Source organism: Oreochromis niloticus, linkage group LG4 (genome assembly GCF_001858045.2).
Source record: "Oreochromis niloticus isolate F11D_XX linkage group LG4, O_niloticus_UMD_NMBU, whole genome shotgun sequence".
Lineage (NCBI taxonomy): Eukaryota > Metazoa > Chordata > Actinopteri > Cichliformes > Cichlidae > Oreochromis > Oreochromis niloticus.
The window spans coordinates 31,990,837-32,008,695 of NC_031969.2; the positions used below are offsets into that span (position 1 = coordinate 31,990,837).

The 17,859-nt window shown below is 41.9% G+C and overlaps 1 protein-coding gene across 2 annotated transcripts in view; it reads left to right on the forward strand.

Annotated features, from left to right (window-relative positions):
• grin2ca (glutamate receptor, ionotropic, N-methyl D-aspartate 2Ca) overlaps nt 1-17,859 on the forward strand; it is a 71,498-nt gene that overhangs the window by 20,335 nt on the left and 33,304 nt on the right. For both annotated transcript variants that reach the window (XM_005469078.4, XM_003442580.5), the window contains exons 2-3: nt 102-549; nt 13,909-14,510. In XM_005469078.4, the coding sequence (XP_005469135.1) occupies nt 118-549; nt 13,909-14,510 (1,034 nt within the window). In that variant the 5' untranslated portion in view covers nt 102-117. The remainder of the gene's footprint in view (nt 1-101; nt 550-13,908; nt 14,511-17,859) is intronic.

Sequence of the window (17,859 nt, forward strand, 5' to 3'; positions counted from 1 at the left end):
ATGAAGCCAGAAGGTCATTTATATTTATCAAAACGTAAAAACAAACACCATAAAAAGATTTTCCTGTCTAACATGTCGATCTCTTCTGTCCACCCCACCAGGCAGTAGGTGACTGAGATGGGCGTTCGTCTAGGCTGCTGGAGCGACTCCCCGTGGTGGCCGGCGCCGCCGCTGCTGCTGCTCTTATTCTGCGCCATACCCGGCTGTTCGGGCCGGCCGTTTGGGATCCCCACGCCCTCTGTGAACGTGGCGGTGGTGTTCAGCGGCACGGCCTACCAGACGGAGATCAAGGGGCGTTTGAGCCGGGAAAACTTCATGGACCTTCCCTTGGAGGTGAACCCCATCACTGTGCTGGTCAACAACACTAACCCTCGGGCGCTGCTAACCCGCATCTGCGACACTCTCTCCACCAACCGTGTCCATGGCGTGGTGTTCGAGGACAATGTGGGCTCAGAGGCCGTGGCGCAGATCTTGGACTTCATCTCCACTCAGACGGCCGTGCCGATCGTGGGCATCAGTGGAGGCTCTGCTGTCGTCCTGCCACACAAGGTCAGCTCGTCATCAATTACTTCACCTCACACACACAAAAGCCTTTGTTTTTTTTCCACCGCCGCTGATTTCTGAGATCATCATCCAGTTTTTCCAGTACCAACTATAACAATATTTCATTAAACAAAGGAGACAGGTGCTCTATGAAATCAATTGCTGGGGTCAATCTCATTCCTGGACAAAGTTTCTGTTTTGCCTTTTGGTCTGTCAGGTATAAAGAAGTCCCTACTCTTATTGAAGTTAGATAACAGCTTCATTCAGTATTTAGACATTTACTTAATCACTTCAGTTTGCAGCGTGACTCGTGGTAATTATAGTCCTCGTAGCAAAAAGAGAAATCATTTCAATCACAATTCCGCTCAAGGTGCTGATTCATTTTATTGAGAGCAGTTAAATAATGACAAAGAAGCCATTAGGAAAAAAGCAGGAATCCGAGTGCTAATTACATCAGCTTAATGAACACTGGAGAGAAGGACGTATAATACGTCACTTTAAAGCGAGCAAAAAAAAAGAAGAGAAAAAGAAAATCAATGGATATTAGTAAAGACCAAATTACACATTTGCATTATTGTTTCACACAGTTTATGAGAAGAGAAATGTTACTATGGCTGTGTTACCTTTTATTCAAATCCTCCGTTTTTAATAAAGGGTCAAAGAAGAATCTGCACACTGCTGATCTACGGCCTTCAAGCATTTTACTGTCGCTGCCGCTGGACCAACTTTGGGTTCAGTGTCTTGTTCAAGTTTCAAAGCATCAACCGTGTATCATAGTTCCACTCCACTATCTGAGCCACAGTCTCACGGACATGCTTCACACATAATTTTTGCATAAAAAAACTCGTCATATGTCAAATGATGAAGTTGTGCTATTTGAAAACGAGTGAATAACAACACCAAAAATATCCAGACTTTCATTTGTCCCGCAGATTTGCCAGCTGATTTATTGTTGGAGCACTCATGCTGCATGAATAATCAGTACAAATGATTGACATCTGCTCTGGCTGGCAAAACAATACCATACATCTGGCCATTTCCCAATAAGATGCCCAAGATAACACTGGTATCACCACCACGCCGTCTCAGATGCTCATTACATTGCACGAATCGCCTCGTGACATCTGCATAAGTGAAGGAGAAAAGGACTCGTGCATTTCTTCACTGTACTGTGGCGTCAGTGTGTGTGCATCATCATTCAGTTTTTATTCTGTAGTTATTATTAACTCCCTGATTAACTTTCCAGATGTGAGCCATCCTTCCTCAATGCAAGACGCTGAATTGTGGTACCCAAGTGTATCATGAGGTACTGGCTCCAAGTCAAATGGGTGAAGGAAACAGTTTATATTAGACTAACAACATGTGGCACCAGCATGCTAATAATTCTATTGCAAGAGATGGTAATATGATTTATTGTTATGTCAACATTTAGTTATATTAAATTTGAAGTTGCACTATTTCATTTATAAGAAAAATTCTAGCTCCAACTCTTTTGGACATTTTCGTGTTGATGTTGTATGTCGAGGAGACCAACAACACCTTATGTTAGTGCCACATGCTGCTGCACTAAAGTGAGGTAAACTACAGGAGACAAGTTTCAAACGAGCAATTAAACCACACCAGAGTTGAAACGGTTTCGCTGCAATGATCTATCTAAACGAGCACAAATACCAGCCACAGAGAGCGACTATAATCCTTTCTCTGGTGACATTTCTGCAAGGAACACTGGCGGAGCTGGGATAACATCACACGTCGACAGCCGCAGTCTGAAGCCCTGAAAAACGATTCTTTCACTTGATGACTCTGTACGACTTAGTGTTGCACATTATGGTTGGTTTCTTAGTGATGCATGCTGCACAGCTATTTATGTTTTTCTCACACATAAAAACTTGGCTGGGCCGTTGAGGCAAACACAGCCACCCAAAATTTGCACTGCAACTGTTATTTTTGCTAGCTAGTCCCAGACCTGCCGGCTCAAGTTTGCACAGCATCAGGTTGACCGTGTCGCTGTTGTGGCCGTCCTCAACGCCATTTAGCCGCTTCCCAGATATTCTCTCAGCCCACAGTCGGATGGACTTCTAATACATTATTTTTTAATAATATATTAAACAAATGTTATATTTTGTGCTCGTACCACATAAAATACAATCAAAGATTATGAGAAATGCTGTGTTTAGTTTTTTTAGTTTTTTTTTTTAGGGATTTAAAATGTCATTAAAGATTTATTTTAAACCACTCTGTTTAAGTTCTAATTAAATATTACCACACCCAGGAGTTTGGTCAGCAGCTTTCAGGGTGTCAAAATTAGATCACAAGCATTTATTATTTTTTTTAAAGCTGTCTAAAAAGATGGTTTTTTTTGCTATTACTAGAAATAATGCCAGCATAAAAATGCTCTGCACTCCTATCAGCCTGCCTCACATTCACCTTTAGACTTTTCAAGACCCATTTACTCCTTCAGATGAAATCTAAAACCAAACACACTGATGTGAGTGTAAAATCTAAGTTAAGGTACAATCAAAGTTTCTTAAAAGTCTTTTAAAAGTGTTAAAATGTGTTTATTAATGTGAAAAGGAAACAAAAGTGCCATTGCTGTCCTGAAGCTATTTTAAGCATTAGCGATTTCTCAGTAAACTCAAATCTTCCCATTTCATGCATCTGAAGAGTAAGCAGCTTTTACGCCTTTTTCTTCATCGTCATCTTCAAGGTTTCCATCAGCAAACTGACCCCCTACCAGGCCTAAACTGACCCCCTACCAGGTCTCAGCACAGGGATTTTAAGATGCGTTTTTAGCCATGAGCTAAAATAATAAGCTAAAGCTACTCTTACAGTTAAATGTCTTTACACAGAAAAGAGCCAAAAAGAAACTGCACAATGTAACACTCAAAAAAGAATTGGTCTCTTTATTTACAAATGATGATGATCCCATGATCCTTTGCAACGATCAGATCAGTGGAAAAACGTTAATGCGAAAGATGCACAAGAGGTTTTAACCATCGCAGAATCTAACAGCACGAGCCTGAGTCAGTAATCTCACGGCACTGAAATCATCTTTTCACCTACAGCATCAGCGAACTCTTTCAGTGCTTTAGATAAGAATATGGTTCTTCATTCAAAGCCCAAGACTGGCCTTTTCCGTTTGACTCTTGAGGCTTTCCATAAGCAAGGAGACACTAACAAGACTCCAGTAATTTCCATCACTCACACGGGCCTGTAGACAGCTCCCCTGTCAGCAACATCCATTTCAGAAAACATGCGGCGTGATCTCGCCCTCCGCATGGCATCGAGGGTAATAAAAGAGATGTCATGCAGCAGTTAATGCCTCCTGCTGCTCATTTACACTTTAACCATTCTAACTTGAGGACAGAAACAGCAAATCAATCACAGTAAATTACAGAATAAACACATGTAATAAGAAATCAGCTTTATGACAAAGACGGGCTAGTGTGAAAATGAATGATTGCTTTTCATCAGCAATTAGTTGGGACCATTAATTTACGACATTTAGTGAAGCCATTATACTTGCCTTTCAGAAGAGTAAGTGCATGCATTATTAATATGGATGGTCCCAGCTGGAAACCAACCGTAATCTTCATCTACCCACTGAGGCACCGGGTCTCTGAGTGACATGTACACATGCCTGCCCTGCCTGATGATCTGATATTTGCATGCAAATAGTTTCCCGTAGCCTTGGGTCCACTTGCACTTAATCCATACCACAAATACCAAAGATTTTGGTTATTACTAAACATTTCAAAAGCATAAAAACATGAAGCATGCTTAGACTTCAAACTTCACCTACTTCCAACTAGAAGAACATGTAGACTTCAAACGGACCCTAATAACGGTTATGAGACAAAAAATGCTGCTGCTTCAACGCATTCAAATTTCAGGTCAGCCAGTTTGTTTGTGTGAACATTTTAAGAAAATAATAACTTGTAGGAAATTAAGTCAAACCCACAAATGAAAAACGTCCATATTGCAGAAACGAGCAACCACAAAATCCTTCTTTAGTCTATATTACACGTCTGTCCACTCGTATCCATCTTTGCGATGGCCCCAGGCAGATATCTGGGCAGCGCTGTTGAATCTCTATCGAAATGCAATCCTTTTACAGTCGTCACTGGGACAAAAAAACTACATCATGATTTTATAAAATTAATACATTTTTACCAAAATAAGGTTAAAATGAATTCCCCTTGAACGTTGTAATTCTACTGCGCATACACACATTTTACACCATTACAGCTTCATTAATGGATACATTCAGAGTACCGACATGACGGCTATCTCAGCTCATCCCACCAGAGACCTGAGCAAGTTCACGTTATAGATTCACCCAGGAAAAATCTTTATAATGAAACCATGTAATGAGAGAATAATGAATAGATACGCCCATAAAGCACACAGGTGAAAAGGGGGGACTGGACCTACTGGGTAGAGGCTTCATCTCTACCCTCTCAGCTGGCCTGGGAACGCCTCAGTGTTCCCACGGACAAGCTGGAGGAGGTGCCTGGGGAGAGGGAGGTCTGGGTTTTTCAGCTTGGGCTGCTGACCCTGTGACCTGGGCCGTGATAAGTGACAAACAGATGGATACTCAATTGTGCATCTATCTATAAGTGACTGGCTAATATGTTGATCATCTCTCTGGTGGCAAGGACAAGGAAAATGTAACTGATAATAGATAAATGTAGTCATAAAAAGAATAATGTGAATGTGGCATTTCATCCCACTCTTAAGTGTACCCTCTCCCTCTCAGTCTGCACTACCACGTCTCCGAAAGCCGTATTTAAATTAAAACTAATGCATGCCTCAAAGGTTAGATATGTGGGGTAGCTGTAGCTCAGTTGATAGGGAACATTAAATCTCCGGTCCCTGCTGCCCACTTCTCAAAATATCCTCAGGCAAGGCAACGCACCCTAAATTGTCTAAATATTCTCAAGGGATAAAATTTAACGGCTCTGAACATTAAAATCCTCCAAAAGAAGTCAAAGTAAATGATTAATAAAATAATAACATGCAAAAATGTGGAGGACTTTATAATCTAGGGAAAAAGAATCAGACAACATTATAAATAAAGGTTTTACAGATAAAGCAAAGCTGGAAGTTCAAAACAACAACAAAAACTTTTAGAGCGACTGATATAAAATATGTCATAAAGATTATAAATTACCTGATGGAGGAAGAAGATGATTTGTAATTGTCTGTCAGACTGTTATAGACCAAATAAAACACCAAAAGCATTGTTTTCAGACAACAAAGGTGCCATAATTTATGCTTTATTCAGTAGCATTTTAATATTTATGTGCTGAAGAGGTAAAAATGTGCAAACAGTTATGAGCGAGCTGCACAGAGATGATTTTGGTCTAACCTTCTTTGAGGTTTCCCGTAATCAGGAATGCCATTCACCAATTGATTTATGGGATGCTGTCAAGGGTAGTCAACAAGGCAATGGAGCTCATTCATTTTTCATACATATCACTGAAAGCACGGAGTTTGAGCCCTATGAAAGTGACAGCATGAAATTAGGTGATAAACCGATTCCTATCCTCAGGACATTTCTGTTTGTCGATTGGCAACATCAGAGCCGACGTGCCATTATATGCCTCATTTTCTATTCCTATCACAAACAGCCATTAAAGAAACTAATGCTGGGGCGAAGACTCAATTAAGAATATTGCTTTTTCGTGTAATTATAGTATTAGAACTCATTCGAGCTAGCAGTCACGTCAGGATCAGATGACCAAGAGAAGCTTTAGATCAATCAGTTCCCAGGAGCCTCCTCAGTGTCTGAACACTGGATAAAATCAATATCAATAATCACGGCTGACACAAATCACCAACAGGTTTGGGAAGCCTGAAGAACGCGCACCTGGCAAAGCAGGTCAAACAAGGAATAAACGCATCAACTTCCAAGAGGTACAAGAACCATCAGACTGCAAAGAAAGAAAAAGCGTTTACCTCACAGAGAACAAGATTAGCAGGTTTACTCGTGTTTATTTCATTTGATACATTAGAGACTTGAAATAAACCATTCCAACATCAAAGTGCCACAATTACACAAACTGACAACCGCTCGAATCAGCTGTAGACAAACACCTCTTGTGTTTCGGAAGAGTTACTGAGCTTGGCGGTGGAGTCGGCGGTAGCCGCTTCCGTCTTCCCAAACTCGAGGGGTAGACTTAAACTGATACAGATTCTTTCAGGTATCTAAAATCTGTGTTTGTGGCTTTGCTCCCTGTGCTGGTTGAGCTGCATGCTTCATGCCTACTGCCGTCTGCTGCAGCTACAACGCTGAATGTGGATCACAACCTTTTATTCGTTCAACCCCAACCAATCACGTACAAGTCTTTAAAGCTCAGTGGCAACAAAAGTAACTTATCATTGCTAGAAAGGATCCTTAAACTGCCACAGACACAGAGTCATCATATCCAGAAAAACAACATAATTTAGGCAAATGACTCTAGTTGGAAATGAATGATAGTTCTTGGTGCAGTTTTTATTTTAGTGACTTTGTCATAAAATGGTAAGAGAATTATTTTGGGGTATTATCTGTGAGTGAGGGAAGGAAGGAGCAGGAGACTGATAGAAGGAATCATCCAACATCTGCAGTAAAGTGGATTCTGCACAGTCTGCTGTGATGAAGAGCTGAACGTGAAGCTGGTCGATCGACGTTGCCGCACTCATCTGTGGATAGTGACTAAAAAACATAAGCTGGGTAATTTGAGAGGCTCAGGGTGGAGCCACTACATCACCACACCAAGAGAGCATCTGAAAGCATTCAGGCATCTGACCAAGATGCCCCCTGGACACCTCCTAGATGAGGAGACCTAATGGTGTTGATGGATGAACAGATGATGGATGTATGGGTGGATGGATGGATTTAATTCAGCTTTATTTTTAATAATAATAATAGAGAGAAAACCCAAACAATCAAACGTCCCCCTTTGAGCAAGCACTTGGCAACAGTGTGGCTACACATTCTCAACGTGTCTGATGTAATTTTGCTGAACAGGGGAAGCATAAATTCATCTTTTCTCTCATTATCCATTTAGTTCAATATCCTGACCTAAAATCCAAAGTACTCTTTGAAGCATCCATTCTGTAGTGTGACAGATCACATCCTCCGAGCAAGACCGTCTGCACAGAAAAAGTGTACAAAATGTATGACAGAAAGGACCAAAAAACCCTGATTGTCTTTGCAAGAACAAGAGCCTGAGGCTTTTCTCAAAACTAGAGCAGTTCTTTTTTTTTCAGACTCTGCCATGTCTACTTTTGGAACTCACTTGTGCCCACTTTTCAAGTCCTGCGTGTCAAAACTCACAGGAATAAGAGGATAACCTGTCTAGACCGAAGCAGACCGACTCCTGAACGGTCACAGAAAGCAGCCAGCAGTAAAAAGGACAAGTGTTAGCAGAGAGTCAGTACATGTGTATATGCAGCGTCACTTAGGGGTGCCAACGTTCAGCTATCGGCTCCAGTGAGATCATTAGGTCGGGTCCAGAGATGCCCGTGTGTATTTTTTTAAAAAAGGAACACAATCAAAACCTCTGTTAATCAGTATTTATCAGCTCAAATCACTGATATTTATTAGTTTATTAATGATTTTCCAATATTCTGTTCACGTGTAACTATGGTTCAACCAGCTCATGACAACTAAGATTAAATAGATGACACTGCAAACCTACCCACCTAATTATAATTTATAATACCAGTCTGTCACATTAATCACTTTGGAAGTATTTTTATCTAAAATATATGAACGCTCGGTACACGTGAACATGAGGACGTATGCTGCATCACTAAATCATGAAACGGTAAAACTGTGTGACAGCTCGACTTTCTCATTTCTAACTCTAACCCTCATTTACCATTTGCACCGACCGATCCTCTCTCCACGTCAAGAATAACTGATATTTAATGAAGTCCTATGTCTGGTTTGTTTAGGCGACTGGCTCGCTTACTGATGGAGGCATTTAATAAAAGTTAAACAGACCGAAGCAACAAACAACTTCATCCCCAGTTAACATTTTGTCAAACCAAGATTAGGCAACATTTACCGATGAGTCCCATTAACAACCGCTTACAGCGAGCTCTGTGCAGCACGAGAACTGAGCGTGTAAACTGTGATTCTGCCTCTGTCGATATTTATAGACCAGTGTTGGTGCTGAAACGTAGAACTGGAGGAACGTTAGTCCTGAAAAAAGATGTTTCGACATTTTTCACAAAGGACGGGCTTTGAGGCGTCTTCATTCTTGGTAACACAGATTTCACTGACTTGGTGCAGAATTAGCTTCTGTGCGTTATTTCAGTGTCGCTGCACGCCACCTATACAGTCCCGTTCTGTGATAAATGCCACAGGGAGCCGTGTGTCTGTCCCTGGTCAACGTGACGTCAGCAGCGCAGAAAGACAGTGCCAGGGCACTTCCTGCTGCGTGGCGGAGGCAGACATATGTCGCAGCAAAGCGCTGTGGCCAGAAGTCACTCTTCATCGAGGGACAGAGGGAGAGGAAGGGGAGATGGCTGCAATTGAGTCATGTGATCAGGGGAGCCATACACCGCTTTGTGGTCCATATCTTCAGTGCCAAATTTCACTCACTGCCACAACACATTTACCTCAGTACATCATTTCACTGTGGTCCTATCCCAGCATGCTCCTCTGTCACCCCAACCCTCTGTATGTCCTCCTTCACTACATCGATGGATCTTTGAGGTCTTCCTCTGGCAGCTCCATGTCCAAACCCTCTCAGCCTGCTGTCTTGTTCTCAGCGCCACCGTCTCCGAACCGTCCGTCACAGCATGTCTCACTATCATCTTGTAAACCTTCTCTTGCTGCTAGCTTTCTATCACAAATCACCCGTCATTGTGTCCTTGATCCCTGACTCAAATATCTTTAGATTGTTGGATACAGTCCAAGCCTATCAATAGATATCACCCACCTGAGTCATTCAAATAACCTTCAGCCATGAGCTCGTAAAGGTCAGTTATTGTGTATTTAAACTATTACATTTAATATATATCCTACAATATATATTTCAATAAATAAAATAAATTAGACAGCTATTTAAAAAGACAGCTAATACAGAAAGGTCTGTTAAAATGTTGGATGTCATCCATCCCATCATCCTTGGAGGCTTTGCTCTTGTGATGGATTTGAGTTTGGCCTTTCTGCGAATGAGTCTCCGTGCTGTGCAGCAACATGAAACACATAAAACACAATGGTGTCCGGACTTTGATTAATCATCGTCATTGCAATCTCAATAATTCTCAAGTGGGGAAAAGGACGAAACATAATTGACCTGAAAACAAAACCTGTGCAAACAACAAGGAAAAAGTTAAAATAACCAATATTTTTGGACCAGATTTGTGACAAGAACTCTTTGTTTCGGCAAACATAGAAACTAGAGCTGCACAATTAATCAAATTTGAGTCTCAATCTTAAATTTCTGGCTTCCCACAGTTAACTAAATATAATTAAGCAACAATAAAACTGCTCTGCCAAATAGAAAGCAAAGCAAAGCAAAAGCAACCGCTTGCTAAATGACCACACGGCCCTGTGTGCCAATAACAGCTGTTCCTGCACCGCACAGCCTGAAGTTTCCTGGACCAGAATAAAAGAGCAACGCCATGTTAGAAAACAGATCTACAACAAAATTAAACGGTCTGGTACAGCAGAAGGTGAAGAACCCTCAAAGCGAATCATCGTCCGTTGTTAGAGATAATTCGGATTTGGGGAAAGTTAACTAACACAAATCATACACAAAGAGTGGTGCGGGGTCCTGAAAACCACACCACAAACTGCAGTGTGACGAACACGTTAAGGCCAGTAATGAAACAATGCAGGTTGCTAACATTAATAACATGATCAATAAAAACGAGCGTGTACAAAAACATCCGTGTATCCATCGAGCTCACAAAGACGCACTGAAATAAAAAAACAACTTTTACTTTGAAGGTGAATGTTACCTGTTTCTGGTTGGCATCAGAAATGTTGACGAACGTTTGCAGACAAGTTGGTCTTCCAAGTTTCCAGCGCCCATCCTGATGCTAGCCGCTGACTGAGTTCCTGCATGAACCCTCGACCTTCTAATCCGAATATGTTCACCTCCGTCTCCAAACAAGTAAAATGGCAGCAGGTAAAATGTTGAGGCTCCGAAATTAGTGGTGGACCAATGGATGACGTCCCACTTATAACATATGTACCTTTGACATGTATAATATAGGGTTACCACCACTCCCCATGCAAACAGAATTTTCACACAAATTCGAGTATAAACGATTTAGTGTTGGAGATCATCACATTAGATAATCTAAACTCTGTAAAAGCTTTACAAACCTTTACAAAGTAAATGTCAGGCTGCAAAAACGTCTTCACATGGACATTTAAGAGCGTCATCAGGACTTGTTCTGAAAACTGTTAGAGGGTTTTTGTCTGTTTACACTTATGCACGGTTTCTGAAACTATGTTTGTAAACAGATATCAGTTCTGCATATTTTAAACTTCTGAATGTAATCTCAGCCTTCAGATGCTAAGCTTTTCACTCAATGGCTGTAATCTTCTTTGGGACTGTGGACCATTACTGTGACACTGTGGAAGTGCAGCTTACTGCGCAAACAGAGCCACGGACAGCAGTTTGTATGTATAGCATCCAAGCTACTCATTACAGACAACTGCAAGTCAGAAAAAGCAATTTAGAGACTGCTTGTGATCTATTTCAAAGAACAAAACAAAGCAGACAGAATATTTCTGTCCTTTTGGGCTCGTATAAACCTGTCTGCCTATACGCCCAATATAATTTACCCATTTCAGGCCTTAAATCTGCATTTTATGCCTAAAAAGGTGGAGAATTCATTTAACATTATATGGAAATGACTGGTGACGAGTGGTTCCCTTCCATACCGTATGCACTGGACAGTACTCTGCATGCTGTGCACACTGACAAGGCGGTCGTGACTTCAGGCTTTAAACTGCAGCTGAGCCTGTGGTAATGCCCCAGGCTCATTCTGGCTGCACCATCAGTCTGCTCTCTGCTAATTGAGGCGTTGAGACTGTAGTTTGCAGGCAGCTTTAATCTGACACACCTGTGGGCTAGCAACCATCTACAAAGCATACAGAAACACAAGCCTGTACGCACAGACGCACACCTGCACAGACACTCGTTGGCTCCTCGGCACCTGTCAGGGTCACACTTGTAGGGGTGAGGCAATAACGCTGACAGATTTGCTGTGCAGTGAGGGGGAGGTAAATTAGGAGATTTATATGATTCAAGGAGGAGATTCTTCAGCTCCCCCCGTGACCAACCTGCATAAAGATCCTGCACCCAGTACAGATGTGTATAGTCCACAGCAGGATGTTACACACCGAGTTTCCCGAAAGATCCAGAGGACCAATGTAACTTACGCAAATATTAATCTGTAACACATTTTAACAAAACCATATTAGCATTCATTGCAGCTGCATGTTTGTCCATTTCCCTTGCAGTGAATAAAATGAATCAGCACCCATGCATGAATGACTTTTATCACGTACAGCTTCTTCCCTGTTCGGGGACGAGTGTGAGGAAACAAGGGCAGTGGCAAGCGAAGCAAGTCAACAGAAAAGGAAAATATTTTCAGAGCTGCGGGCAGAGTACAGTCACAGGCACAAAGTCAGTGGATTTAACCATGACGTCTGAAACCGTAAGACCCTCATACATCACAAAACCGCTGAACTTCTCTCAAGGACGACGAGGAAACAGAATGAATAAGCTCAGAGGCCCGTCTGCAGTCGGAGGATACACGACCCCTCCTTTTTTTGAGCTCTGAGGGCGCGCTGCTCAGGATGAAGTGGTTTTTCCCCAGAGTGATAGAGGGTCAACTGGGGGCCACCTACCTATCAGCCTGAGGGTGGCAAAAAAGGCTTTTATTAGAGCAAGAACACAACCGAGTCCAAAGTTACACTTTTCACAGTTTTGGAACGATGTAGGAGAGTTAAAGACAAACAACTAAGATTAATCGTGTTGTTAAAAATTATGCATCATCATTAAACCTCCAGAAGAAAACAAAATGTATTTACAACAAACAAAACTTTGTGCAGTCACTCACGCTAATGTCACACCGCTCCAAATGATTCACGGTCTAATGGCGGCGTTTGTTTTGCTGAGCGGTGTGGTACAGTACAAATGATGCAGAATGATTGGGATCTGCTGAAGAATCGATCAATAATCCTTCATCTCAATCGCTCTCACATTAACTGTGATACCCTGGTGTCATTTCTGAGAAGAGATGCTATCATCATTTACAACACCCTCATAGTTTCCCACTGTCTCATAAGCCATCCACGAGATTAAGCCAGTCTATTGAAACAAGTCAGTCTTCTTAAAATATCACTTAGTGATTAATTATGGTTTTTCATAACAGTCTATGTTTTAATAAGTTGTCTATTTTAAGTAACAGCGTACACCTGACCTATAGAGGATGCTTCATTCATTGCAACAAACCAATCAGTTACATTAAACACAAATTTTACTTCTGTTCCAGTAGAAAGTGTCTCTCCTGCCACCTTAAGAAAGTATTCCTTTGTGCCAGAAAGACTTTAACACATCTTACCGAGGATAATTAACAGCCACTTTGTCTTTAATTCTGTGCTGATTCATTGCCGTTAAATGTTTCAGACAGTGGGTTTAAAGGGTAGCTCATCACTAAATCAACTAAATCACAGTAAAGAAAAAGAAAAATGGCTTCTCGGTTGAATCTTTAGAGCGATCTCAGTCAAAGCCCAATCACAGCTGCCACAGTTAACAAAGCTTCGCGTCACCAGAAAAACTGAATTAAAAGAAAGAGGCAAGAGAGGTGGGGCTGTGTCTCTTACCACAAGATCATACAAGCTATTTTCTCACCACTCCGCTTTTTCCTGATAATACACTTAACAGAAAACCCATCGTTATTCCTCCCCCCAAGGTCAGCGCATTTTCAGAGGAGACAGATGAAACGGCGCAGGTGCTGGTCACAGTGATAGTGCCATCCCTCTGCATTTGCAAGTATGGATGGCATCCACTGTTTGTACGGCAAAAATAAGACATGTGGGTTTAAGTGATGAATGAGTCTGCAGCTCCTGGTGGAGCAAAATAAAACAGAACCACTTAGCTCTTGTCAAAGCTGCACTGCAGACTGGTTGGGCAACTCTCTTCCAGGTGTCTGAGGATGAATTATGTGTGTGTGTAGTCTTATTGGTATGAGGGGGGTCCTCCAGAGATGTTGCTGCACATTTTCCAAACTGAATTGAGATAATCATTTGCTTTTTAATCAGCAACAAATTGTGTAGTGTGTGCCAACAAACCATGAAGGTGTTTCCCCAACGTCACACCATATTACCTCTTCCTCCAGGGTGAAGGCTCCAACTTCCTCCAGCTGGGCTCCTCCATCGAGCAGCAGATCAACGGTATGTTCAAGGTGATGGAGGAGTACAACTGGGACAGCTTCGTGGTCATAACCAGCCTCTACCCGGGTTATGAAGCCTACGTGGATTACATCAAGTCCTTTACTGACACCAGCTACTTCATATGGGATCTGCAGGATGTTCTGACCTTCGACATGTCCGCTGACATCACGAACGACATACGAGCGCGGAGGCTGCTACAGCAGATAGACGCCCAGGTGCTGCTGGTCTACTGCTCCCACGAAGAGGCCCAGTACCTGTTTGCCATGGCAGGAGAGGTCGGATTAGTGGGACCAGACTACATCTGGATTATCCCGAGCCTGGCTGTGGGAAACCCAGACATCCCTCCACCCGACAGCTTCCCGGTGGGGCTCATCAGCATCATTACGGACCGGTGGAGGATGAGCCTGAGGAAAAGGGTGCGCGACGGGGTGGCTATTGTAGTGAAAGGCGTCCAGAGTTTTCGGAAACAAAGAGGCTTCATTCCCGAGGGCCACAGTGACTGTCACAACCCTGTCAAGGCGTTAGCTACCAATGACACCCTGTTCAGGTAAGCTACAATGTTGCAGGCTTAGCCTTTATTTTACTACCAACTCTTTCCGTCAATACTGCTGTTACATATCCTTAATGTAACATAATTAAATTCTTTATAATATAATATGTAAACTGCTACTGAAGCACCTATAAGCTGTTCATCAGCCATCAGTTAACAACAACATATGAAAAATGTCTCATTACTGCCAGACACCAGACTAAAACTGTGTGTGCCGTACTCTGTCTAATAATCTGAGAGACTAGAGAGGCTACAGTGTTACAGGACTCAAACTGTGTGACACAGTTTAAGTTTATAAGAAAAAAAATAAATAAATGAAAAGGAGGTCATGTGGACATTCTGTCAGGTAAAGTTGGCATGACAAAAGTTCACCAGAAACTATGTTTGATCATTTGAGAGAGTCTGATTGGACCTTCTGAATCGTTCCCAATAAATATGAAGTATTTAAACTTGAAACGTCCAACCCCGGTGTCTAATTTATCTGTAGATAAATTCACGTTAATACACTTTTCTAAGTTCAGGAGAAGAATTTATTTTATTTTATTTCAGAAACCATCTGCTACTATTTCAGCATCGTTGCAAACATTAAGCTCCATCCAAGGATGTCTACAGGTATAAAAAGATTACTCCTCAGACTGCTTAAAATCACTTCAATGACATTTAAGACGAAACTTGCACTCAAAGTGAACATAAACTCCCCACAGAAATTAAAATGATATAATTATAATTCTAAACAAAATCCCATTTATTTAGCTTAAATTTACGCACTTTAATACATTTTTAAGACTTTAGAACCACTAATAAATTAGCCATTATATCTCATCAGTTATTAAATATATAGGTTTATTCAAACTGTGAAAAAGTTCAATTCATTCATCACTTGCATGATAATAAGGTCAAAGGTGATTTGGTACTGACATGCAGGTATACCCTGTTACAATCATGGAAATTCTCACAATAATGTGACTAATAACATTTAACACCTAAACTCAGTTTAATAAGACTTTTAAACTGTCACTGTAAGACTTTTGGGGACCTGTGAAACTTTAACACATGAGAGCACAGATGTCTTACACTAAAAGTCCTATAGCCTCCTAACGAGGACCATCACAGGAAAGCCTGGGGAAAAAAGAGCAGGAAGTATTAGATTTTACTGGCTGGCAGTTTGCAGGTGTGTTAACACACACCTGCAACTACACAATCCTCCTAGGACCTCTAAGTAATTTCACCCCAAAGTCAGACTGTGCAACACTCAGAGAAAATAAAAAAAAACAAAAAACAAGAGCTATATTTCAGTTAGCATGTTAAATGTGACATCATGACAGCACAACTAGAAAAAGAGAGAAAAAACATGGCAGCGTGGCCCAGGTCTGCATCTGAACTAAACACCGCACCTTTAGAGCAAAGTCCAAAGTGCCAATGTTTGGTCATAAAACACTGACCAAGTTTGGAGAAAACCAAACAGCATATCAGCACAAACACATCGTACTGTACCAACTGTCAGCACGGTGGTGGAGACCTGATGATTTGGGCTCGTTTTGCAGCCACAGGACCCGGGCGCCTGTGCAGTCATTGAGCCATAAACTCTTCTGGATACTAAAATATTCTAGAATCAATTGTGAGACCATCTGTCTCCAACAGAAGATTGAAGACTGTGCAAAGGCCCAGTCAGACCTCCATCTGAATGTAGTGCTGAGACAGCTGTGCATAAATGAATGGCTGCAAAGGCCTCAATGAACTGAAACTATTTTGTAGAGAAAAGTGGACGTTACAACGTTACAACGCTGTGGGAGACTGATAAAGTCACACAGAACACAATTAATTCCAGTTATTGCTGCTCATGGTGGTTCTACAAGCTACTGAACGCAGGGGTGGACTTAGGTTTTCACAGGACTGCGGAGAGGCCTATGAAAACTTGTCTTTTATGACTGCATCTAATGCTCTCACATTTAGAAACTAAAGACGCACACAGAGGTGCCATTTCACAAAGTGAACCAGAGTCGAGCCAAAGCTTTATCCTCTCTTACGCTGCCCGTGCTTCCCCTCTCTACCAAGTTTCATAAAACTCAGTGTGGTTATTGTTTAAACCTGCTGACAGACAAACGCTGAACACGAGTTTCTCCACTGGGAAAACCTGGTTACCGGGAGAGTCCTCGTAAATGCCGCGAATGCCGCGGTTTGACGTTAATGGAGCTGATTGTGAACATGAAATATGAACTCTGTACTTTATAATGTCTAGCTTGTCGTGTTTAATTGGACACTAGACTCTAAGGACAGCGCTTTAAATTTAAATTGAACCCCAGAGTTTTGGAAACGCACTCAAAAATGTACCAGCTGTTACAGCAGCTGGACAAGAGGAGCTCAAACAACCGCGAGACGTCTTCAGGACAAACAAATTAACACTTTAACACACTGACATTTATCGTCTTTTATAGCATTTTACCATTTTTATGTTGCAGATAGAAAAAAACCTGCTTGCTCACTCTTCCTATGTCTACATTTTTTACTTATTTCTGTATTTATTTTGGGTGGAGTTGAGCTCCGCCACTGATCCGAAGTGGTGACGATATTTCACAGAGAAGTCAATATTTGGAGAGTTAAATTAGGTTAAATTGCTCCCTGGTGGTCAGAGATCACACAGTGAGTATTCTTTCATTTTTGATATATCAAAGATAAGAACAGTAATGGCTCCGTCTTACATCTGTGGGACATGGCAAGATTGAGGTCAACAACCACTTATTTATTCATGACTGCCCATCTGTTTGATGCTGTGGAGCACATTTTATGGCGACTGTCACTCTCCCAAACTGTGTCCTCTGCCCCGCTGCCATCTATCTCCTCATCTCTCCAGCACTGAGCGCTCTGCCGTATCTCCTGGAGACCGCAGGGTAATTTAGTTGGCGTGCAGGGTGTTGGTGACGACGGTAAGGGGCGTGGTTTTGCGTCACCAAAAGAGCAATCTGACACCATCTGTGCCGTGGAGCACATAGGAAATCCTATTTTATTGGGGAAAATGTTTTAATCAGGAAAAGGGTAGCACTAGGAAAAAACTGCCCCAGCAACAGCTTTTGGCTCATGTAAGCCAAGGTCATTCAGGGAGACTGAGAGCGTTTTGCGTGTAAATGTTTATATGTGCAGTTTTAGATGGTCACCATGGGGCACCGAACGGGACACAAGCGTCACCAGACACTCGCCTTGCATTATGAAACATCACTCGCTCCCTCTCATGTCAGAAGTCGTTTATCTTACAGAGTCTTCAGAGCCTTGGGGGGGGACAGCTTTTCCTTTTGTAAACCCAAACCGTCCATAAAAGAGCGGAAAATTGAGAACAGGCTTTGATAATGTA